Source organism: Dromiciops gliroides, chromosome 4 (genome assembly GCF_019393635.1).
Source record: "Dromiciops gliroides isolate mDroGli1 chromosome 4, mDroGli1.pri, whole genome shotgun sequence".
NCBI classification, from domain to species: Eukaryota; Metazoa; Chordata; class Mammalia; order Microbiotheria; family Microbiotheriidae; genus Dromiciops; species Dromiciops gliroides.
This window is the reverse complement of record NC_057864.1, coordinates 493,881,994-493,906,715: the sequence shown is the minus strand read 5'-3', so window position 1 is coordinate 493,906,715 and position 24,722 is coordinate 493,881,994. Positions and strand designations below refer to the sequence as shown.

General features: G+C 40.3%; 2 protein-coding genes and 2 pseudogenes across 2 annotated transcripts in view; all 4 read right to left on the bottom strand.

The window, feature by feature from the left end:
- Positions 1–24,722, bottom strand: part of LOC122753494 (UDP-glucuronosyltransferase 1A7-like) — a 140,911-nt gene that overhangs the window by 79,551 nt on the left and 36,638 nt on the right. The window lies entirely within an intron of this gene.
- Positions 3,364–4,057, bottom strand: LOC122753500 (annotated as a pseudogene).
- On the bottom strand, positions 15,185–16,706 carry LOC122753497 (UDP-glucuronosyltransferase 1-6-like). The gene has a single exon (XM_044000888.1). It carries the CDS (start codon positions 16,581–16,583, stop codon positions 15,642–15,644), a length of 942 nt encoding a protein of 313 aa, XP_043856823.1. The 5' UTR covers positions 16,584–16,706; the 3' UTR covers positions 15,185–15,641.
- On the bottom strand, positions 22,598–23,290 carry LOC122753501 (annotated as a pseudogene).

Below are 24,722 nucleotides of genomic sequence, written 5' to 3'. Positions count from 1 at the left end.
GAGCACCAGCCCTGGATTCAGGAGGACCTGAGTTCAAATCCGGGCTCAGACACTTAACACTTACTAGCTGTGTGACCCTGGGCTAGTCACTTAACCCCCATTGCCTCATTAAAAAAAATTAAGCACAATGTTTCTAATAAATAATAACTGCACCCCTGGGACCCAGGCTGTGATGGGTAAGCATTTGCATCCTCTTGCCTTGACCCACCCCACCCCTTTGCTACTTCCTAGGCCTCCATGTGAGGTATTCCTAGGGACCTTTCCCCATGACTTCTTTTCCAGCTTGAGCTCTGAGATCAATAATCACATCAACACTGCCGTTCCTGGAAAGGATGTGTCTCTGTGACATTGTCCTGTGACTCTATTGCTCATTCTCTTTGATGTCTTTGTTCATAACAGCCTTCCCTGAACACCACTAGGCAGCAATATTTCTATCAGATCTTTTTGTGGTGGCTAAGAATTGGAAATCAAAGGAATGGCCATCAATTGAGGAATGGCTAAAGGAGTGGTAGTATATGGTTGTGATGAAATATTAGTTGTGCTATAAAAAATGACAAGCAAACAAAAAACCAAAACAAACAAACAAAAAAGGAGGTGGCTAGGTGGCACAGTGGATAGAGCACCAGCCCTGGAGTCAGGAGTACCTGAGTTCAAATCCGGCCTCAGACACTTAACACTTACTAGCTGTGTGACCCTGGGCAAGTCACTTAACCCCAATTGCCTCACTAAAAAACAAAATAAAACAAAAAAACCAAACCAAAACAAAAATGACAAGCAAGATGATTTCAGAAAAACCTGGAGAGACCTACATGAACTGAGGTATAGTGAAATGAAAAGAACCAGGAGCACATTGTACACAGAAACAGCCATACTGTTTGATACAGAATTGTGAATGACTGAGCTATTCTCAGCAATACAATGATCCAAGACCATCCCAAAGGACTAATGATGAAGTATAGTATCTACTTCCAGAGAAATAACTGATATTGATTGAACACCAACTGAAACATGTTTTTTTCACTTTCTTTTGAATCTTCTTCTAAAAAGTGACTAATATGGAAATGTTTTACATAATTGTACATGTATAACCTACATTTGATTGTTTACCCCCTCAGGGAGGGAGGAGAGGGGGAAAAGATCGAGGATAGAATTTGAAACTCAAAACTTTAAATAAAATGTTAATTTAAACAAACAAATAGGTTCTCCTCACACCTTTGTTAATGTTTTTGGGATATAGACCTAGCAGTGGTATTGCTAGATCAAAGGGTAGGTTCATTTTTATAGCTCTTTGGTATAGTTCCAAATTTCCCTCCAGAATGGTTGGTTCAATTCACAGCTCCACCAACAGTGTATTAGTATTCCAGTTCTCCCACATCCCCTCCAAAATCCAACATTTTCCTTTTTTGTCATATAAGCCACTATGATAGGTGTGAGATTGTATCTTAGAGTTGTTTTAATTAGCAGTTCTCTAATCAATAGTGATTTAGAGCATTTTTTTCATATGACTATAGATAGCTTTGATTTTTTTCTACTGAAAACTGCCTATTCATCTCATTTGACCATTTATCAATTGGGGCATGACTTGTATTTTATATGTTTGACTTAGTTCTCTATATATTTGAGAAATGAGGCCTTTATCAGAGATACTTGTTGCAAAGTTTCTTTCCCAGTTTCCTGCTTTCCTTTTAATTTTGGTTGCATTGGTTTTGTTTGTATAAAAGGTTTTTAATTTTATATAATCAAAATGACCTATTTTACATTTTGTAATGCTCTCTATATTTTCTTTGCCCCTAAACTGTTCTCCTGGGGGGCAGCTAGGTGGCGCAGTGGATAAAGCATTGGCCCTGAATTCAGGAGTACCTGAGTTCAAATCTGGCCTCAGACACTTGACACTTATTATCTGTGTGACCCTGGGCAATTCACTTAACCCTCATTGCCCTGTCAAAAAAAATAATAATAAAATTTTAAAAAATCTTCTGTCCATTTTATGTCATCTTGGTATATGGTGTGAGATGTTGGTCTATACCTAGTTTCTGCCATACCGTTTTCCCAGTTTTCCCAGTTTTCTCAGCAGTTTTTGTCAAATAATGAGTTTTTGTTCCAAAAGCTTGGATCTTTGGGCTGATCATATTATAGATTACAATGGCCTTTTACTACAATCCATTCTGCTCATCCACCACTCTATTTCTTAGCCAGGATTAGATTATTTTGATAATTACTACTTTACAATACAGTTTGAGATCTGAGTATTAAATCACCTCGATGGTTACAACTTTGTAATAAAGTTTGAGATCTGATACAACAAGATCTCCTCCTTTCCCACTTTCTCCCCTTAAAGCCCTAGGTAATCAGAATACTGCCTGCTGCTCTTCTGGCCTCTAGAGGAGCCAATGGAAACTCATTTGTTTTGTTTTGATATTTGGGTCTTCACAGCCTGGCTCTAGCCCCTTCTCACCATATTAATCCCTGTCAGGCCATCCATAGCCTTTTTTTGAATGATCAAAGATGACTTTACAAAGATTTCATGTGTAACTTCATTCTAAATATACAGCTCATTTAGAAGTCTCCAGCCAGATCTTGCTTACACTGTCTTAAAAGGAAAAAGGCACCCAGAGCTGTGCAAGGCATCATAAAATGACATTTATTTCCATGCGGTTGAGAAAAGAGGGCTGGATAGGGAGGAATATTAAATATCAACATTTTAGACATATAACAGTGTTATCCAATATATTATCATGATACATATATATATATATACATATACCATACATACACACACACACACACACACACACACACACATATATATGATTAAGAAAAAGAAAATATCCACTGTCAGGTCAAATGAGTTCAAGATAATGAAAAAAAACATTTTTTTGGAGAGAGTAGCCTGAAGTCTTTAATTGTACTGTTGTGCATTGATTTTGGAAGTAACTTAAAATGTAATTAAATGCCACACACTATCCCACTCAGGAAACCCAACTCAAACTGAATTAAGAAGAGTCTACATACCTTACCTTTACCTACGAGTCTGTTAATGAAAAGTATGGACAAAGAGGGCTGCTAGGTGGTGCAGTAGATAAAGCACTAGCTCTGGATTCACTTGATACTTACTAGCTGTGTGACCCTGGGCAAGTCACTTAACCCTCATTGCCCCCCCCCCAAAAAAAGGAAAAAGAAAAGTATGGACTAATTGCTTTCAAAAACAAATTTTTTCTTAACTCCTCCTGGAAAAATATTATTGATTTGGAAAAGGGTTGGTTTCTTCTTTTTCCTTTCCCCTATTTACAATAGTGTCAGTTTAGGTAGATCTCATCCATTATAGTTTCTGTGAATTGATGTGTTAAAATATATCTCTTGGCTTCATTTGGTTTTTCGCTCTGAGTATATTTGCTGCTGGATTCACTTCACATGCCTTCGTGCCATGGAATTGATGATAGAGGAGATAAAATAGCACACTGTGACAATGACTAGCTTTTTAAAATCCAGGACAAGCAGTTTTCCCCATGTGGCACACCCTCCTCTGTCTTGTGGTTAAGCTCCTGGTGCTATGCTCCCAAGGACTCTCAAAAAGGATTCCACAGAGAAGGACCTAGGACTGGGGACAACCACAGTGAGAGCAACCATTTTTTCTACTCTGTGTTTGCTGAAAGATAGAATACCGAAGACTTTCTGGATGTGCATCTTAACTACTGTTTTCCTGATAAGGGTTGAAACAAGGAAGATCTGAAAGGGAACAAGGAAGCGTCCACATATTCTTCCTTCCAGATCAGACAGAAGGTTTGGAATTGAAGCACGGGCCAAAATTCCAAAAAACTCCCGCCTTGTGTACCATGTTCTGAACTGCCAACTTAGCCAGACATGCAGAGCCTTGTGCAGAACCTGCTTGTTCCTGCATTTCTTCAAATTCCTAGCCCTCCCCCTCAATCCCTGACAGCTTGGCTGCCCTGGCCATCGATGAAGGGAGTAACTCTGCAGCGGCTGGGCCAGCTCCCCACGTGGAGTCTTCAGGACTAACTTCTGAGATGTTGGTCCACAAAGAAATAGATCCTTCCATGTGGTGAACCCAGCAAGGCCAACCCCCTCCCAGCACATTCAGAAAGGCTTAGGAAGTTCCAGGCTCTATCTTAGAAAGTTCATGGGCATGAATGTTGCAAAGAGACTTGCTACCTCTTTCATAAAGCTTTCTCTTACTGGTCACTCACAGTCATACCAACTCAGAAACCAGAAGAGCTAGACAAGACTTTAGAAGCTATGTTGCCCACTTTTTCACAAACCGCTTTATCTGTAGTATGTATTAGTTTTCAAATATATTGACAGAATCTCTAAATATTTGTCCTAGATGATGAAAGTCCAGCTCTACTGAATCCCCAGGAGCATTTAAGATCCTTGAGGACAGGGATAATTTAATTTTTCCTTTGGATCCACGGTAACTTGCACATAATAAATATTCACTGATTGACTCAATTGACTGAAGACTTGTGAGTGTGTACAATGGTGGAAAGCAATTTAGAAATACACCAATATAGGTACTAAATCCTTTGACCCAATTATCCCATTGCTAGGCCTATGCCCAAAAGACATCAAAGAAAGAAGAAAACTTCTTTCATAGATAAAGATATGTTTAGCAGCTCTTTTTTTGTGTTGGCAAAAGCTAGAACTCCATCCTATGGAGGAATGGCTGAATAATACTGTGGTATTTGAATATGAAGGAATACTAGCATGCTATACAAACTGAGGAAATGGATGATTTCAAAGAGACTTAGATAAATTGAGGCAGAGCGAAATGAGTGGAATTAGAACAGTTGATGTTATAACGACAGTAGTATAAAAAGAATAATTATCGCCGTTGCATACAGCAGGGTTTTAATTATACAAAGTTTCTGTATGGTACTTCAAAAGTTACATTGCTTAGCTACGTCTTCCCCTGAACTATTTTGTTCCCTTCTGCACATTACACAAAAAAAAGGAAAAAAGAGAGAAATAAAAACGTTTTATTGAAAAAAAGAATAGTTTGATGACCTCTAAAAACTAATAAAAAATGAAACGAGCAAGAGGAGCAGAGTAATTGATATGATTACAAAAGCACTTTAAAACAAACCCCTTTGGGGGCAGCTAGGTGGCGCAGTGGAGAAAGCACCAGCACTGGAGTCAGGAGGACCTGAGTTCAAATTCGACCTCAGACACTTAACACTTACTAGCTGTGTGATTCTAGGCAAGTCACTTAACCCCAATTGCCTCACCCCAAATAAACAAACAAACAAATAAATAAATAGATAAATAAATGAATAAATAAATAAATAAATTCTCGTTTCTTTTTTTTTTCGGGGTAATGGGGGTTAAGTGACTTGCCCAGGGTCACACAGTTAGTAAGTGTCAAGTGTCTGAGGCTGGATTTGAACTCAGGTATTCCTGAATCCAGGGCTGGTGCCTTATCCACTACGCCACCTAGCTGCCCCTCGTTTCTTTTCTTTTCTTTTTGTTTGTTTGTTTTTCAGGCAATGGGGGTGAAGTGACTTGCCCAGGGTCACACAGCTAGTAAGTGTCAAGTGTCTGAGGTCGGATTTGAACTCAGGTACTCCTGAATCCAGGGCCAGTGCTTTAAACACTGCGCCATCTAGCTGCCCCCCACCCTCATTTCTTAAAAAAAAAAAAAAACAACAAAAAACAAACAAAAAAACACCTTTGAAACTCCTAAGAACGATTATCAACATAATGAACATTCATGGTTCCAGAGGATGATGAAGATACATTCTGTCTATCATAGAAATGGGGTGGATTCAGAGTGCAGAGTGAACTGCAGCTATTTTCATATACAGCTATTTGATTTACTTGTCTGTGCTTATTTAATAGAACACGTTTTACATTCTTTTCTTTTTTTCCAGTGGAGTAGAGAGGAGAAGGAAGAGGAAATACATCCCAGTTAATTTTTTTTTAAATAGGGAAGTGGGGTGGTTGCTAAAGGTGTGAAATGTATGCACTTTCAGGTTTCATTATGGTAAAATATTCGTTTAACTTGTTTGGCTTTGTTACAAGAGATCTCTCATAAAGTGAGAGTAACCTATTAATGGGATGTAAAAGAAAAATATCAATAAAACTTCAAAAAATAAATGGACTAGGGGCAGCTAGGTGGCGCAGTGGATAAAGCACTGGCCCTGGATTCAGAAGACCTGAGTTCAAATCCAGCCTCAGACACTTGAGACTTACTAGCTGTGTGACCCTGGGCAAGTCACTTAACCCTCATTGCCCCGCAAAAAAATAAAAAAATAAATGGACCAAAGACACATTGAGGTAAAATATAGAGAACTGTCTATGTTCATCCCCACAAATGCTAATTGACCATATAGATATATATGGATGTGTATGTATGTGTGTATGTGTGTATATTTGTGCATTGTGTGTATGTATATGTGTGTGTGTGCACGTGTATATGTGTGTATGCATGTGTATGTGTGTATAGTGGGGTATTTGGATCCTGCCCAGGACTGACCACGCCTTCAGGCAGTGGGGCCAAAGGGGTCACTGTTACCTGAAAACTAAAAAATTCATATTTGCAACATGGGGAAGGAATAGCAATAATGTTGACATTTTCAGATAGAAAATATATGTTCAGCATCTTGCTTCTGAAATTGAAAATAATCCTGGTCGGGGAGGGAATGGATATTTAACAAAATAAATTACTTTTAAGCATTCTGAATAAAAAAAAAATTGATCTCCAAATACAAGAGTCAAGGGAAACATAAAAAAAGATAAACAAACAACAAGAAAGAGAAACCGCAAGAGATTCAATAAGGTTAAACAAGATCAGATTTGTAGCTCTTAAGGATTTTATTACTAAAAGAACCAGTATACAGAGACAGAGGGTGTGGAGATAAGGTGACTTTGATGGGGTGACACCCTCAAAAGCAAAATAACAGTGTGAGAAAGATGATCGCTCTGGAAAGTGAAGGGGGAGATAGAATGGGGTAAAGTATCTTACCAAAAAAGAGACATGAAAGTGCTATTAGAATGGAGGGGAAGAAGGGATGGGGCAGGCAAAGATTAAGCCTTTGTCTCATCAGGATTGGCTCAAAGAGAACACTGTGCACAGAGACAGCCATATTGTCTGATGAAGAACTCTGAATGACTGAACTATGCTCAACAACGCAAGGATCCAAGACAATCCCAAAGGACTCATGATGACACATAGTATCTACCTCCAGAGAAAGAACTGATATTGATGGAACAGACTGAAGCAGGCTGTTTTTACTTTCTTTTATTCAAGTTTTCTTATACAAAATTACTAATAAGGTAATGTTTTATGTAATTGCACATGTATAACCTACATCTGAGTGCTTACTTCCTCAGGGAAGGGAGGGAAGGGGGGATAGAATTTGGAACTCAAAACCATAAATAAAAGTGTTTATTATTTTTAAAAAAGGGGGGCAGCTAGGTGGCACAGTGGATAGAGCACCAGTCCTGGATTCAGGAGGACCTGAGTTCAAATCCGGCCTCAGACACTTAACAATTACTATCTGTGTGATCCTGGGCAAGTCACTTAACCCCAATTGCCTCACCAAAAAAAAAAAAAAAAAAAGAATTGCCTCAAAGAGGGAATAATGTGCAAATTCGGTTGCATAAAGAAATCTATTTTAGCATATAAGGAAATAAAAAGGGATGGGAATAATAGAAGGAAAGGGATAGATAAAAGGGAGGATGGGTTGGGGGAGGTGATAATCAGAAGTAAAACACTTGTGAGGAGGGACAGGTTGTGAGTGAGTTTCTTGTACAAAACAGCTGATAAGGAAATGTTGTACATGAGTGTACAAATATCACCTATATTTGCTTGCTTACTGTCTCAGGGAGGGGAGGGGAAGGTGGGAGAGATATAATTTGGAATTACATTTTTTAAAATGTTGAAAGATTGTTTTAACGTGTAATTGGGGGAAAATAAAATATGCATATTTAAAAAACCATATGTTCATCACATGGCAGCTGCTTCTAAGGTTTCCTATGAACTTGGATTTTATTTTGTTGTGGTCATTCAGTCATTTTCAGTGGCATTCAACTCTTTGTGACCTTATTTGGGGTTTTCTTGGCAAAGATACAAGACTGCTGCCATTTCTTTCTCAAGCTCATTTTATTGGTGAGGAAACTGAGGCAAACAGGCCTAAGTGACTCGTCCAGGGTCAAGCAGCTAGTAATTGTCAGAGACCAGATTTGAGCTCAGGAAGAAGAGCCTTCCTGACTCCCTGACTGGCACTTTATGGACTATGGTGCCACCTAGCGACCCTCAATTTTATAGGCTCGTAGATTTAGAAACTGAAGAGCCCTTAGAAGTCCCTGAGTCCAGGCTCATTTTACAGATGATGAAACCGATGCCAAGAGAGTGGGCATCTCTGTCCATTAAGCCACTCTCCCAGCATCACACAGTGAGAAAATGTTTGAATTCGAGTCTCCAGGACTTCAGGTTGCTTCTCATCATTTATCAAATGCGGGGAGGGACCTTCAATCTATGAGCCTGTGGGCATTTGACCAAATACCCAAAGACTCATTGAAGAAGCCCAAGTCTGTGTATTACATCTCCCTTATTGGACCAAAGAGGCAAATAAACAGCAAAAAAGTTAAGTCCTTTACCCACGGACACACAATTGGTCAGTAGCAGCATCAGGACCTCTGATTCCTAAGGACCTGAAGGATGCTAGAGGCTATGAGAACACAAAGGAATCACGGCAAACAGCATGTACAAGCAAAACCCCTCAGATAACTCCTGCCTCGATCCGACTCTGCAGTTCTGTTTGATTCAGAAACCATCACAAAACTTACAAGGCACTCTTCTCAGCACAGCCTGGTTTACTAAATGTTTGGGGACTAATGAAAAAGGTAACCAGATTTTCTCTTAGAAACAAGATACTCCAATTTACCTACTGAGTGACACCTGTAATGTTGGCTAATGTGTCACATACCAACCTGAGAAAGCTGCTTGGCACTGGCACAGTTGATGCCCCCAATGAAGACCATGTTTGGCATGATAGGCGTAGGGTAATCCAATACAAAGTCAGTTCTTATAAGCCACACTGATCCATAGCTCAGAACATCCATTATACTCATGTCTTTCTGAAAGAGTTCTGATGCCAGGTTTTTATAGGGTTTCGCATATACTGGGCACAGCACATTCAAGGTCAAAGGGAATACAATGTTCTTTACCCACTGTATGAACATCATTTGGTCCGTGTTGCCTGTGTTACATCTGGGGATATAGGAAAATGGCTTAGGGCACTGAATGCTTTCAGTATCTAAACGACACGGGAGTGTTCGCAAGAAGTAAAGAGCTGGAATGGACAGATACTGTGCCACAAGGGCTCCACAGGGAGTAAAGGGATCAGTTAAAATAGCATCATAGTGGGCCTCTTCCAGGGACTTCAGCAGCTCCTTATTATAGCCCAAGTCTGCACAAAAGCTGAAATACATGTCAGCCATCGTCTTCAAGAGTGTAACTGTGTCAAAAAATCTCTTGAGCAAAGGTTCTGGCTCAAAGGTCTAGTGGAAATTAGACTTCGTTAAGTTTTGAAAACTGTCCTTGCTGAAATTGACTGGAAAGGTCTCCAAAGAGTAGAATGGCTCTTCTCTGATGTGCAGAGACCGCTCCGACGTCAGGACAACACTTTCATGGCCTCTCAGGCTGAGTTCCTGAACCATTTTGCTCATGCTAAGCCAAGGGCTGCCATCTTCAGGGAACACCAGCAGCTTGCCCTCTTTGAGAAAGCCCAGGCAGGCAGCGCAGAAAACCAACCTCATCAGAGCCCAGGGCCAGGTTCGGAACCCTATGGTCATCTCTGCAAAGTCCAGGATCCTTAAGGAAGAGGAGGGTCTGTAAGCTCTTCTCTGTTCCTTTTCATAGTCCGGCATTTTTTTTTTTGACAACCCTGTACATTACTTTTATCTGGTCATGGGAGCAATCACTTCAAGGAGGCAAAAGGTAATGGGAAGATAAGCAACACCACTATTGGGTCTTTTCCCCAAAGAGATCATAAAAAAGGGAAAAGAACCCACATGTACAAAAATATTTATAGCTGCTCTTTTTGTGGTGGCAAGGAATTGGAAATTGAGGGGCTGCTCATCAATTGGGGAATGGCTGAACAAGTTGTGGTATATGAATGTAATGGAATTCTATTGTGCTGTAAGAAATGATGAACAGGAGGAGTTCAGAGAAACCTGAAAGGACTTGCATGAACTGATGGTGAGTGAGATGAGCAGAACCAGGAGAACATTGTACACAGTATCATCAACATCATGTGTTGATCAACTGTGATAGATTTGATTCTTCTCAGCAATACAAAAGTATAAGATAGCTCCAAAGGACTCATGATGGAAAATGCTCTCCAAATCCCAAAAAAAAAAAAAAAAAAAGAACCGTGGAATCTGGATTCAGATTGAACCATACTATTTCTTTTGTTTTTAGTGCTGTTGTTTTTCTTTTTGGAGATATTTCCTTTTTGCTCTGATTCTTCTTTCACAGTAAAACTAATGCAAAAAAATGTTTAATGTGATTGTACATATATAACCTATATCAGATTATTTGCTGTCTTGGGGAGGGAGGAAGAAAAATGTGAAACTAGAAATCTTATAAAAACAAATGTTGAAAACTATGTCTCCATGTAACTGGAAAATAATAAAATATTTTTGTAATTTAAAAAAAGGTAATGGGAAGAGAGACTGAACTTTTGGTTCTTCATGTAAATAACCAATCACATTAATCATTAAGAGAAATGTCAATCTCTCTCTCTCTCCCTATCCATGGATCTCTCCTCCTATGGACCAAAAATATATTTAGAGCAAAACTGTCTTGATAACACATGTCCTTCTTGATGACAGCAACCCCAATTTGGAGGTGCAAGGGCATTTAGAAATTGTCTTATCCAGTTCCCCCATTTTATAGAAGAGAAACGGAGGCAAAGGGAAGGGAAAGGACTTGCCCAGGAACTTGGCTGCTCACTCTCATTCCAATTTTCTTCTACCTTATCTCCCCATTTTCCATTAATGAGTGCTTTGCACAGATTGAATTTCCTTCCTGATGACTTCATCCTTATTCTCTTTTGATGTGGTTTCTGTTCCCATCTGACTTGACTTTTCTGCTGCACTGGTTACTGGTGCCCTCCCCTCCTTACCTTGTGTTTCTCTCTCCCATTTTTTGTTCTGCTCTTATCCTCCTCCTTCCTCTCTACCTTCCTCTTTGGTTTTCCATCTGTGTTTTATTTATTTATTTATTTTTGGTGAGACAATTGGGGTTAAGTGACTTGCCCAGGGTCACACAGCTAGTAAGTGTTAAGTGTCTGAGACCGGATTTGAACTCGGGTCCTCCTAAATCCAGGGCTGGTGCTCTATCCACTGTGCTGCCTAGCTGCCACTCCATCTGTGTTTAATTCTTGAAAGACCCCAAGGCTTCTTGAGCCCTCTGTTGTTCAGTTGTAAGGTCCTAAAGTAAGGGACCCTGCTCTCCTTTCTCAAAATTCTTTGTCAACTGCCCTCTGAAAGTCTATGTCAGATCAATTCTGCTTGTGTATCATGATGAGAAGACACAATTGTAACTCAGAGCTGGAGTCAAGATGGCAAAGAGAAGCCAAAAATTTGCCTGAGCTCTCTCAAACTTCCCTGGGAAACATTAAATTAACCCTCTAAATGGATTCTAGAGCTTCAGAACCAACAAAAAAAGATGGAGTGAAACAATCCTCTATCTTAAGATAACCTAGAAAGTCTTTAAGAAAAGTCTGTCTCATGTGGGTAAAAGGGGAGTGCAGGACAGCACAGAGGGTGTCTGGGCAAGTAAGCAGAAGGCTCTTAGCCACAGCATAGATTCATGTAGCTGAGAACCCCCAGTCCTGGCTCAGCAGGCTAGTGGCACAGTAGGCCCATTGTGAGATCCTCAGTCCCAATGCAGAAGGCAATCTGCCAGCTGGGGTATCTGTTACACAATAGGTATAACTAGGCCAGTGCACTGAACAAGCCTTGAGCTGCTGAGGCCTCAGAGCAGAAAGCCAGTGATTAGGTCCCTGACCAATAGCAAAAGAAGCTTGGGATAGTAGCCCTGTGCCCTAGGAGCAGAGCTCAACTGTAAAAGGCACAAAATAGGTTAAAATACGAGTAAGGAACAAAAGAACCCTCACAATAGAAAGCTACTATGGTGAAAGGGAAGACCAAAACACAAACTCAGAAGAGGACAACAGTGTCAAAAGGCCTACATGTGAAGCCTCAAAGGGGAAGATGGATTGGTTTCAAGACCAAAAAGCCCTTTTGGAAGAGCTCAAAAATGATTTTATAAATCAAATAAGAGATGTAGAAGAAAAATTGGGAAAAGAAATGAGTTATGCAAGAGAGAGTCAATAGTTTGGAAAAAAGAAGGACAAAAATTGACTGAGGAAACAACTTTAAAAATATAATTGACCAGACAGCTAGGTAGCGCAGTGGATAAAGCATTGGCCCTGGATTCAGGAGGACCTGAGTTCAAATGCGACCTCAGACACTTGACACTTACTAGCTGTGTGACCCTGGGCAAGTCCCTTAACCCCAATTGCCTCACACCCCTCCCCAAAAAATTTAAAAATAATTAATTTTAAAAATACAATTGACAAAGTGGAAAAGGAGGTGAAAAAGCTGGCTGGGGAAAATAATTCCTTAAGAATCAGGATTGGGCAGATGGAAGCTAATGACTCAATGAGACATCAGGAAGCAATAAAGCTGATGAGGAATTTTATGTTTTTTTTTCTATTGTGATGAGAAACCCAGATCACCAATGGGTAGCCTGAAAGTTGTGTCCTGAAATGTAGGTAGACCTAAAGAAAGTCCTTGATCCAGTTAGACAGCAGCAGCATTTCTAGCAGGACATGGGCAAGAACCATCCTGGATGAGAAAGTATGTGATCTGAGCTACCGGAGGGAAAGAGTGGCACAGACCCCCCAAAGCATAAAAATACAGGCTTATTTTTCCCACTTCCTTGAACAAAACAATCTCACCTGATATCGTACCTCTCACCTGGTGTTGCACCACTCAGGTTTCCACACCACACCAACAGGCATAAGATGATCAACTCCTTGAATGCAGGGATCCCATTTCTTTGATCATACCCCTAATCTCTAAAATCTATTTATATGCTGAGTGCTTCTTTTACTTTTATATCCACACCTTCAAATGACTATGGGACTTCTTGAACTGCTATCCCAAAGACATCTTAAACTCAAAATGTCCAAAACTGAAGTAATCCTATTCTCCCCATACTCTCACTTTTAAACTTCCTTTTTACTGTCAAGCGCATCAACATTACTTCTCCCCAGCCCAAGCAGACAGGCTGAAAACCAAGGTGTCATCCTCAAATTCTCACTCTCTTATTCACCCCCTATTACCATTTGGTCACTGAGTCTTCTCAATTCTGCCTCAGAAGCATGTCTTGGACATGCGCCCTAAACTCTGCCATTGCCACCACGCTGGTATAGGTCTCATCACCACATTCAAAGCCCTACCTCAGCAGCCCCCTCCTACACTTCCAGTCTTAGTCTTGCTCCTTAGTCCCTGACACATACTTTTGGATCCAGTGACTGGCCTCCTGGCTGTTCCACAAACCACATCCTCCATTACTCAGGTATGGGAACTTCCTCTTGCTGTCCCTCATGCCTGGAAAGTTCTCCTTCCTCCACTCCAACTACTGACCTTCCTGGCTTCTTTTATGCTCCAAACAAAATCCCCCCTTCTGTGGGAAGCCCTCCCTAATTCCACTTCATTCTCTTTAATTATTTCCCACTTATCTTCTATACAGCTTGCTTTGCCCATATTTATGTTGTCTCCCTTATTAGACTGTGAGCTCCTTGAGAGCAGTGTGATGAAATAATGGGATTTCTCAGATACTCAAAGACCCACCTGGAGATTAATCTAGACTGATTGAATCAAGTGAGAATGATTGACTGCTGATTAGCCTACTTCAAGTTAACTGGATTGTAATCACACCTGGCTAGCACTTAAGAAGGTATTGTTCTCAGAAACTAGACTGTGAACTCAACTTGAGAACTCCTTCAAAACCAATGGATTTGGATGACACCAACCAATCGGCTTGAAGCAGTGTGTAAGGACTGCCTCTGTTCCAGACCTATAAAAAGCTTCCACAATCAGCTTGCTGAAGAGTTCCTGATTAAAGCAGACTTGTGGAGGAGGACTTCAGGAAGAACCCAACCAGGCTGGAACTCTAGGCTAGGTAGGACTTTTTTTTAACTCCTTGTGAATACCTCTAGGCTTTAATAGACGTTTAATGCCCAAAGACTGGTGCTGAAGCTTCTAATTTAAGGCAACCACAATTTAGATTTTAAACATCACAGTTTGGCAACCACGAAGGGATTGCTGAACCCCTCAGCCTTCTGATCTTCACAGTGGGTAAGAAAATGCTTCATTTTTGTGGACTTTCTATTTTGATTTATTTTTACCTGCTTTTGCCTTTAACTAATAACTTTATAAAGCATTGGTATTATGAAAGAACTGAACTCTGGGTGTGCTGGTTCTTGTCCTGGTGGGCAGTTTGGGATTCGGTGAGTTTTATAAAGGAAAATAGACTAAGCTTAGATCTAAGATTATTCATTTGTATTCCTACTTTCCTATTTCCCTAATTGGTATCACCTTTTGTTGTCTAATTAATTCCCAAGCAATAAAAACTAATCCCTCACTGATTAAAGCTCAGAGGCTTCTTTTTCTTAGTGGTCTGGGATATATATATATATGAAGGAAAAGTTAAAAGGGGGAGTTTAATGCTCATATATCCAATTTTAAATCTCACAAGGTAAAGCACTGGCCCTGGATTCAGGAGGACCTGAATTCAAGTCCAGCCTCAGACATTTGGCACTTACTAGCTGTGTGTCCCTGGGCAAGTCACTAAACCCTCATTGCTGCCCCCCCTCAGGGAAAAAACATGTAATTGGGAACAATTTAACAAAACAAATAAAATAAATGTGAAAAATGATTTCTTTCTGTTCTGAACTTTTAGGATTTGTCCATTTTGCCTGCCCAAATTTATCACTTGCTCTTCTCCATATGGACCTTTCCCCAAGGATCATTCATGTAAAGATGGAGTGTATAAATCTGGTCCAATCCCCTCCTTATATAGATGAGGAAACTGAGGCCCAGAGAGAAGTGACTTACCCAAGGTCATTTGGAAAACAGCAGAGCTGGGATTAGAAACTAGGCCATAGATCCAAAGAGAATAGATGGAAAGAGGGGTAGGAGGGACCTTAGAGACCACCAAGTCAAAGTGCCTCATTGGGCACAGAAGGAAAATGAGAACCAGGAAGGAAATGTGACTTCCTCAGGTCACTCAGCTAGTACATAGCAGAGATGGAATGTGAACTTGGGCGCTCTGCCTTCCAGCCTGCTCTCTTGCCATTCTATTCCTTCCTTCCTCCTTCCTGCTCCCCCACTGGCCCCAGTGAATGTCCTGGTTGTTCCCTTTTTTAGAAATGCCACCCCCTTCTCTGTTGGCATACAGTCAGTCAGTCAGTCCTCTGGGTCAGCAGACATGCCCAGATTCAGGGCACCAGGGTCTTCTGTGTCCAGAACAGAAACAGTGTGATTGGCTGATTCAGTGATGGGGAAAGGTGCCATCCACTGTTTCATTTCAATGCATGTCAGTGCTAGCCAGCATCCACCACAGGCCAGGTCCTAGGCAGGGTTAAAAGACAGAAGAGCCCAAGAAAGCAAAACTCACAAACCTGTAGTAGTCTTTTCCTTTGCTTGCAGTTTATTCCTCCAATGAAGGCCATGTTGGGCATGAGGGGCCTGGGATACTCAAACACAAAATCATATCTCAACAGCCAAATGGATCCTTGTCCATAGAGGGATGGCAGGTCCACTTCCCTCTTGAGGAAGTCAGAAGCAATCTCCAAGTATTTTGTGTACAAGTCCTTGAAGAGAAGGGTCTCCAAATCACTGACCAGGAAGTTTATCACTCTCTGGTAGAAGGTCATGTGGTGAGAAAAGGCAGTGTAGCACCTGGGGATGAAGGACACAGGGTTGGGCGTCCTGCTCATCGCATGCTCCAGAGCACAGGGAAACCCTCGGAAAAAGTATACAGAAGGTATGGCCAGGTGCTCGGCCAGGATCAACCCACATGGCAAGGCTGGGTCTGTGAAGAGAGCATCAAACTTGCTTTCTTCCAGGTATCTGATGGTCTCTCGATTCTTCAGAAGGCTGTCACAGTTGAGGAAGTACATATCAATGACAAGCCGGACATTCCAGTACTCAGCCCAGGCTACATTCAGGAAAGATTTTTCTGCAAAGTGATTGTGGCCAAAGGTCTGGAAACGCTTCTCCAGTTCGGCCCGGGAGTAGGGGACTGGGTACAGTTTTCTTTTGTAGAATTTTGATTCTTTAAGGAGCAAATTGACTTCAGGCACTAGGACCACAGTTTCATGTCCCTTCTTACTGAGCTCTTCAATCACATCCCGCATACTGAGCCAGTGACTTCCATCTTGAGGGAAAACCAGGAGTTTCTTACTTGTAGCAGTGTCCAAGAATGTTAAGAAGAAAAGGCTCCCTGCTCCCCAATACAAAGGGAGAAAAATGTGAGCCCTCATCTTGGAAATACAGATAAATCTCTCTTCTCTTCCCACAAAGCTCCAGAGCAGATTTTGTCTCCAAGCCGACCTAAGTCCACTGGCTAATATTTACTTTTGATTGAGCATACAGAGTCTTGTTGGCAAGCATGGCCCATTCCTGAAATGATAACTGCCTCATTTCAACACCCACATCAGGTGTATATCAGCCTTTACTTTAGGGAGGGTCTCTAATGCCAAGTCACAGGGCTCTGTCCTCAGCCTTGCCTTGTGCAACAACTTTATGGGTAAACACACACACACACACACACACACACACACACACACACATATATATATATATATGTATATGTATATTGCGTTTGATAAGGTCGTGGTGGCCATAAAATGAGCTGAGATGGTTAATATGTTGGATGAGAACCAAATTTATTGTTGTTGTTGGTTTTTTTTTTTTTTAGTGAGGCAATTGGGGTTAAGTGACTTGCGAAGGGTCACACAGCTAGTAAGTGTTAAGTGTCTGAGGCCGGATTTGAACTCAGGTCCTCCTGACTCCAGGACTGGTGCTCTATCCACTGCTCCACCTAGCTGCCCCGAGAATCAAATTTAAATACTCCTCCATAGGCTGAAAGAATGGTCGAATTTTAAAATGTGATTTACATGAGGTGTAAATCTAAAGTCTTGTAACCCTTGGTATAAAAATATCAGCTGCACAAGTACAACCTAGAAACCACTTTAAAAATGACATGGTGAACTTAGTTGACCTGAAACTCAATGAACATCAGTAGTGAGAAGCAGAGGCGAGGTCACAGAACCTTAACTTCTTCAAAGAACCATAGTATGCAGCTGTAACTGGAGAAAGTGAAGAGTCTCCTTTTCTGTTGCCTTGATCAGACTCCATTCTGCAGTATCATGTTTATTCTGGGTGCCATATTTTAAAAAGAGGATTGATAAATTGGAGTGGGTCTTGAGAACTGTTTCTTAACTTGGGATCTGTCAACTTGAATTTTAGTATTTTGATATCAGGATTTCAACACAGTTCACTTCCTCTGTATTTTATTTCATGCATTTCAGAATATAATTCTGAGAAGGGCAGGCTCCATAAGGTTTCTGAGAGTGTCACTTAAGAGATCCAGCACTCAAAAAGTGCGAAGAACTCCAGCTCTAGGGGATGGTGAACAGCACCCCAAAGGATTAAGAAACCATATCACTGAGGGGAGGAAACCCTCAATGAAATAGATATCTTATCCTGGTCAAGAAAAGTCTTGACAAAGGAAAAGCAAGAACCAGAGGCTGACTTCACTATACATCCATTCATATAAGTCTTTCCAGGACTTTTGGGAATTGTCCTGTTTGTCATTTCTTATAGCCCAATAATATTCCATCACAATCACATACCACAGCTGGTTCAGCCATTCCTCAACTGATGGGCATTCCTTTGATTTCCAATTCTTAGCCACCACACACATATAAAAAAGCTGCTATAAATATTTTTGTACAAAAAAAGTCTTTTTTCTCCTTTTGGAGATGTCTTTGGGATATAGACCTAGCAGTGGTATTGCTGGATCAAAGGCTTTGCATGCTCTGGGGACCATGAAAGCTACAGAAATGCTTGGTCAATCCGCTATCAGTAGAAATTGATAAATTGACATATGCTTATCCACAGCTTGTGTCTATTGTAATTATTTTCACTGTTACAGGTGGTGTAGTGGATAGAGAACTGGCCTTGAAGTCAGGAGGACCTGTGTTCAAATCTGGCCTCATGCACTTGATACTTACTAGCTGTGTGACCCTAGTCAAGTCACTTATCCCTTATTGCCTCAAACATCTGGAGCCATCGCTAGTTGTTCTGGTGTATCTTAACACCGGACTCGGATGGCTCTGGAGGAATGAGGCTGTTGACTTTGCACAGCTCTCCCTCACTTAAATCCAATTCACTTCAAGTCATGACATCACCTCACCATGTTGTCATGGTCCTCATTGAGAACGAAGGACAAACAAGAACAACAACAAACCTTAGACCTTATCACAGTGCTTTGCTTATAGTGGATGCTTAACAAATGATTGTTGATTTACTGACTATTATTCACACACACACACACACACATACACACACATACACACATACATACACACATACACACACATACACACACACATACACACATACACACACACACACACACACACTTTTAATAGCAGGGAGTCATATATGGGGGCTGTACTTGTTCATAGAAAGACCTGGCTTTAAATTCTGCCTTCAACACTCACTAGGTATGTGACCCTGGGAAAGTCACTCATCTTCTATAATGGTTATTTTTTCTCATGTGTAAAATGGGGCGGTTCCTCTACTACCTCATCGCAATCCAATGAGATAGAATAGATTTGATTTGCAAATCCTTAATCATTGTATGCTTTTCATTATTAACACTATTAACATCATCATCATTATCATTATTAAAAGAAGATCCAGGTTGAAATGCTCCTTTTAACACCATCTGCTTATATAAATCCTCTTGTATAAATCCAGACTCCAGAAAACCCACGACAACTCAGACAATCCACTACAGTCACACCTGAACATTCTCAGACTAAAGTGTCCCATACAACTCCTCAGACATGACACTGCTCCATTAAAAATTAAGGGCAGGGGCAGCTAGGTGGCACAGTGGATAGAGCACCAGCCCTGGATTCAGGAGGACCTGAGTTCAAATCCGGGCTCAGACACTTAACACTTACTAGCTGTGTGACCCTGGGCTAGTCACTTAACCCCCATTGCCTCATTAAAAAAAATTAAGCACAATGTTTCTAATAAATAATAACTGCACCCCTGGGACCCAGGCTGTGATGGGTAAGCATTTGCATCCTCTTGCCTTGACCCACCCCACCCCTTTGCTACTTCCTAGGCCTCCATGTGAGGTATTCCTAGGGACCTTTCCCCATGACTTCTTTTCCAGCTTGAGCTCTGAGATCAATAATCACATCAACACTGCCGTTCCTGGAAAGGATGTGTCTCTGTGACATTGTCCTGTGACTCTATTGCTCATTCTCTTTGATGTCTTTGTTCATAACAGCCTTCCCTGAACACCACTAGGCAGCAATATTTCTATCAGATCTTTTTGTGGTGGCTAAGAATTGGAAATCAAAGGAATGGCCATCAATTGAGGAATGGCTAAAGGAGTGGTAGTATATGGTTGTGATGAAATATTAGTTGTGCTATAAAAAATGACAAGCAAACAAAAAACCAAAACAAACAAACAAAAAAGGAGGTGGCTAGGTGGCACAGTGGATAGAGCACCAGCCCTGGAGTCAGGAGTACCTGAGTTCAAATCCGGCCTCAGACACTTAACACTTACTAGCTGTGTGACCCTGGGCAAGTCACTTAACCCCAATTGCCTCACTAAAAAACAAAATAAAACAAAAAAACCAAACCAAAACAAAAATGACAAGCAAGATGATTTCAGAAAAACCTGGAGAGACCTACATGAACTGAGGTATAGTGAAATGAAAAGAACCAGGAGCACATTGTACACAGAAACAGCCATACTGTTTGATACAGAATTGTGAATGACTGAGCTATTCTCAGCAATACAATGATCCAAGACCATCCCAAAGGACTAATGATGAAGTATAGTATCTACTTCCAGAGAAATAACTGATATTGATTGAACACCAACTGAAACATGTTTTTTTCACTTTCTTTTGAATCTTCTTCTAAAAAGTGACTAATATGGAAATGTTTTACATAATTGTACATGTATAACCTACATTTGATTGTTTACCCCCTCAGGGAGGGAGGAGAGGGGGAAAAGATCGAGGGATAGAATTTGAAACTCAAAACTTTAAATAAAATGTTAATTTAAACAAACAAATAGGTTCTCCTCACACCTTTGTTAATGTTTTTGGGATATAGACCTAGCAGTGGTATTGCTAGATCAAAGGGTAGGTTCATTTTTATAGCTCTTTGGTATAGTTCCAAATTTCCCTCCAGAATGGTTGGTTCAATTCACAGCTCCACCAACAGTGTATTAGTATTCCAGTTCTCCCACATCCCCTCCAAAATCCAACATTTTCCTTTTTTGTCATATAAGCCACTATGATAGGTGTGAGATTGTATCTTAGAGTTGTTTTAATTAGCAGTTCTCTAATCAATAGTGATTTAGAGCATTTTTTTCATATGACTATAGATAGCTTTGATTTTTTTCTACTGAAAACTGCCTATTCATCTCATTTGACCATTTATCAATTGGGGCATGACTTGTATTTTATATGTTTGACTTAGTTCTCTATATATTTGAGAAATGAGGCCTTTATCAGAGATACTTGTTGCAAAGTTTCTTTCCCAGTTTCCTGCTTTCCTTTTAATTTTGGTTGCATTGGTTTTGTTTGTATAAAAGGTTTTTAATTTTATATAATCAAAATGACCTATTTTACATTTTGTAATGCTCTCTATATTTTCTTTGCCCCTAAACTGTTCTCCTGGGGGGCAGCTAGGTGGCGCAGTGGATAAAGCATTGGCCCTGAATTCAGGAGTACCTGAGTTCAAATCTGGCCTCAGACACTTGACACTTATTATCTGTGTGACCCTGGGCAATTCACTTAACCCTCATTGCCCTGTCAAAAAAAATAATAATAAAATTTTAAAAAATCTTCTGTCCATTTTATGTCATCTTGGTATATGGTGTGAGATGTTGGTCTATACCTAGTTTCTGCCATACCGTTTTCCCAGTTTTCCCAGTTTTCTCAGCAGTTTTTGTCAAATAATGAGTTTTTGTTCCAAAAGCTTGGATCTTTGGGCTGATCATATTATAGATTACAATGGCCTTTTACTACAATCCATTCTGCTCATCCACCACTCTATTTCTTAGCCAGGATTAGATTATTTTGATAATTACTACTTTACAATACAGTTTGAGATCTGAGTATTAAATCACCTCGATGGTTACAACTTTGTAATAAAGTTTGAGATCTGATACAACAAGATCTCCTCCTTTCCCACTTTCTCCCCTTAAAGCCCTAGGTAATCAGAATACTGCCTGCTGCTCTTCTGGCCTCTAGAGGAGCCAATGGAAACTCATTTGTTTTGTTTTGATATTTGGGTCTTCACAGCCTGGCTCTAGCCCCTTCTCACCATATTAATCCCTGTCAGGCCATCCATAGCCTTTTTTTGAATGATCAAAGATGACTTTACAAAGATTTCATGTGTAACTTCATTCTAAATATACAGCTCATTTAGAAGTCTCCAGCCAGATCTTGCTTACACTGTCTTAAAAGGAAAAAGGCACCCAGAGCTGTGCAAGGCATCATAAAATGACATTTATTTCCATGCGGTTGAGAAAAGAGGGCTGGATAGGGAGGAATATTAAATATCAACATTTTAGACATATAACAGTGTTATCCAATATATTATCATGATACATATATATATATATACATATACCATACATACACACACACACACACACACACACACACATATATATGATTAAGAAAAAGAAAATATCCACTGTCAGGTCAAATGAGTTCAAGATAATGAAAAAAAAACATTTTTTTGGAGAGAGTAGCCTGAAGTCTTTAATTGTACTGTTGTGCATTGATTTTGGAAGTAACTTAAAATGTAATTAAATGCCACACACTATCCCACTCAGGAAACCCAACTCAAACTGAATTAAGAAGAGTCTACATACCTTACCTTTACCTACGAGTCTGTTAATGAAAAGTATGGACAAAGAGGGCTGCTAGGTGGTGCAGTAGATAAAGCACTAGCTCTGGATTCACTTGATACTTACTAGCTGTGTGACCCTGGGCAAGTCACTTAACCCTCATTGCCCCCCCCCCAAAAAAAGGAAAAAGAAAAGTATGGACTAATTGCTTTCAAAAACAAATTTTTTCTTAACTCCTCCTGGAAAAATATTATTGATTTGGAAAAGGGTTGGTTTCTTCTTTTTCCTTTCCCCTATTTACAATAGTGTCAGTTTAGGTAGATCTCATCCATTATAGTTTCTGTGAATTGATGTGTTAAAATATATCTCTTGGCTTCATTTGGTTTTTCGCTCTGAGTATATTTGCTGCTGGATTCACTTCACATGCCTTCGTGCCATGGAATTGATGATAGAGGAGATAAAATAGCACACTGTGACAATGACTAGCTTTTTAAAATCCAGGACAAGCAGTTTTCCCCATGTGGCACACCCTCCTCTGTCTTGTGGTTAAGCTCCTGGTGCTATGCTCCCAAGGACTCTCAAAAAGGATTCCACAGAGAAGGACCTAGACTGGAGACAACCACAGTGAGAGCAACCATTTTTTCTACTCTGTGTTTGCTGAAAGATAGAATACCGAAGACTTTCTGGATGTGCATCTTAACTACTGTTTTCCTGATAAGGGTTGAAACAAGGAAGATCTGAAAGGGAACAAGGAAGCGTCCACATATTCTTCCTTCCAGATCAGACAGAAGGTTTGGAATTGAAGCACGGGCCAAAATTCCAAAAAACTCCCGCCTTGTGTACCATGTTCTGAACTGCCAACTTAGCCAGACATGCAGAGCCTTGTGCAGAACCTGCTTGTTCCTGCATTTCTTCAAATTCCTAGCCCTCCCCCTCAATCCCTGACAGCTTGGCTGCCCTGGCCATCGATGAAGGGAGTAACTCTGCAGCGGCTGGGCCAGCTCCCCACGTGGAGTCTTCAGGACTAACTTCTGAGATGTTGGTCCACAAAGAAATAGATCCTTCCATGTGGTGAACCCAGCAAGGCCAACCCCCTCCCAGCACATTCAGAAAGGCTTAGGAAGTTCCAGGCTCTATCTTAGAAAGTTCATGGGCATGAATGTTGCAAAGAGACTTGCTACCTCTTTCATAAAGCTTTCTCTTACTGGTCACTCACAGTCATACCAACTCAGAAACCAGAAGAGCTAGACAAGACTTTAGAAGCTATGTTGCCCACTTTTTCACAAACCGCTTTATCTGTAGTATGTATTAGTTTTCAAATATATTGACAGAATCTCTAAATATTTGTCCTAGATGATGAAAGTCCAGCTCTACTGAATCCCCAGGAGCATTTAAGATCCTTGAGGACAGGGATAATTTAATTTTTCCTTTGGATCCACGGTAACTTGCACATAATAAATATTCACTGATTGACTCAATTGACTGAAGACTTGTGAGTGTGTACAATGGTGGAAAGCAATTTAGAAATACACCAATATAGGTACTAAATCCTTTGACCCAATTATCCCATTGCTAGGCCTATGCCCAAAAGACATCAAAGAAAGAAGAAAACTTCTTTCATAGATAAAGATATGTTTAGCAGCTCTTTTTTTGTGTTGGCAAAAGCTAGAACTCCATCCTATGGAGGAATGGCTGAATAATACTGTGGTATTTGAATATGAAGGAATACTAGCATGCTATACAAACTGAGGAAATGGATGATTTCAAAGAGACTTAGATAAATTGAGGCAGAGCGAAATGAGTGGAATTAGAACAGTTGATGTTATAACGACAGTAGTATAAAAAGAATAATTATCGCCGTTGCATACAGCAGGGTTTTAATTATACAAAGTTTCTGTATGGTACTTCAAAAGTTACATTGCTTAGCTACGTCTTCCCCTGAACTATTTTGTTCCCTTCTGCACATTACAAAAAAAAAAAGGAAAAAAGAGAGAAATAAAAACGTTTTATTGAAAAAAAGAATAGTTTGATGACCTCTAAAAACTAATAAAAAATGAAACGAGCAAGAGGAGCAGAGTAATTGATATGATTACAAAAGCACTTTAAAACAAACCCCTTTGGGGGCAGCTAGGTGGCGCAGTGGAGAAAGCACCAGCACTGGAGTCAGGAGGACCTGAGTTCAAATTCGACCTCAGACACTTAACACTTACTAGCTGTGTGATTCTAGGCAAGTCACTTAACCCCAATTGCCTCACCCCAAATAAACAAACAAACAAATAAATAAATAGATAAATAAATGAATAAATAAATAAATAAATTCTCGTTTCTTTTTTTTTTTCGGGGTAATGGGGGTTAAGTGACTTGCCCAGGGTCACACAGTTAGTAAGTGTCAAGTGTCTGAGGCTGGATTTGAACTCAGGTATTCCTGAATCCAGGGCTGGTGCCTTATCCACTACGCCACCTAGCTGCCCCTCGTTTCTTTTCTTTTCTTTTTGTTTGT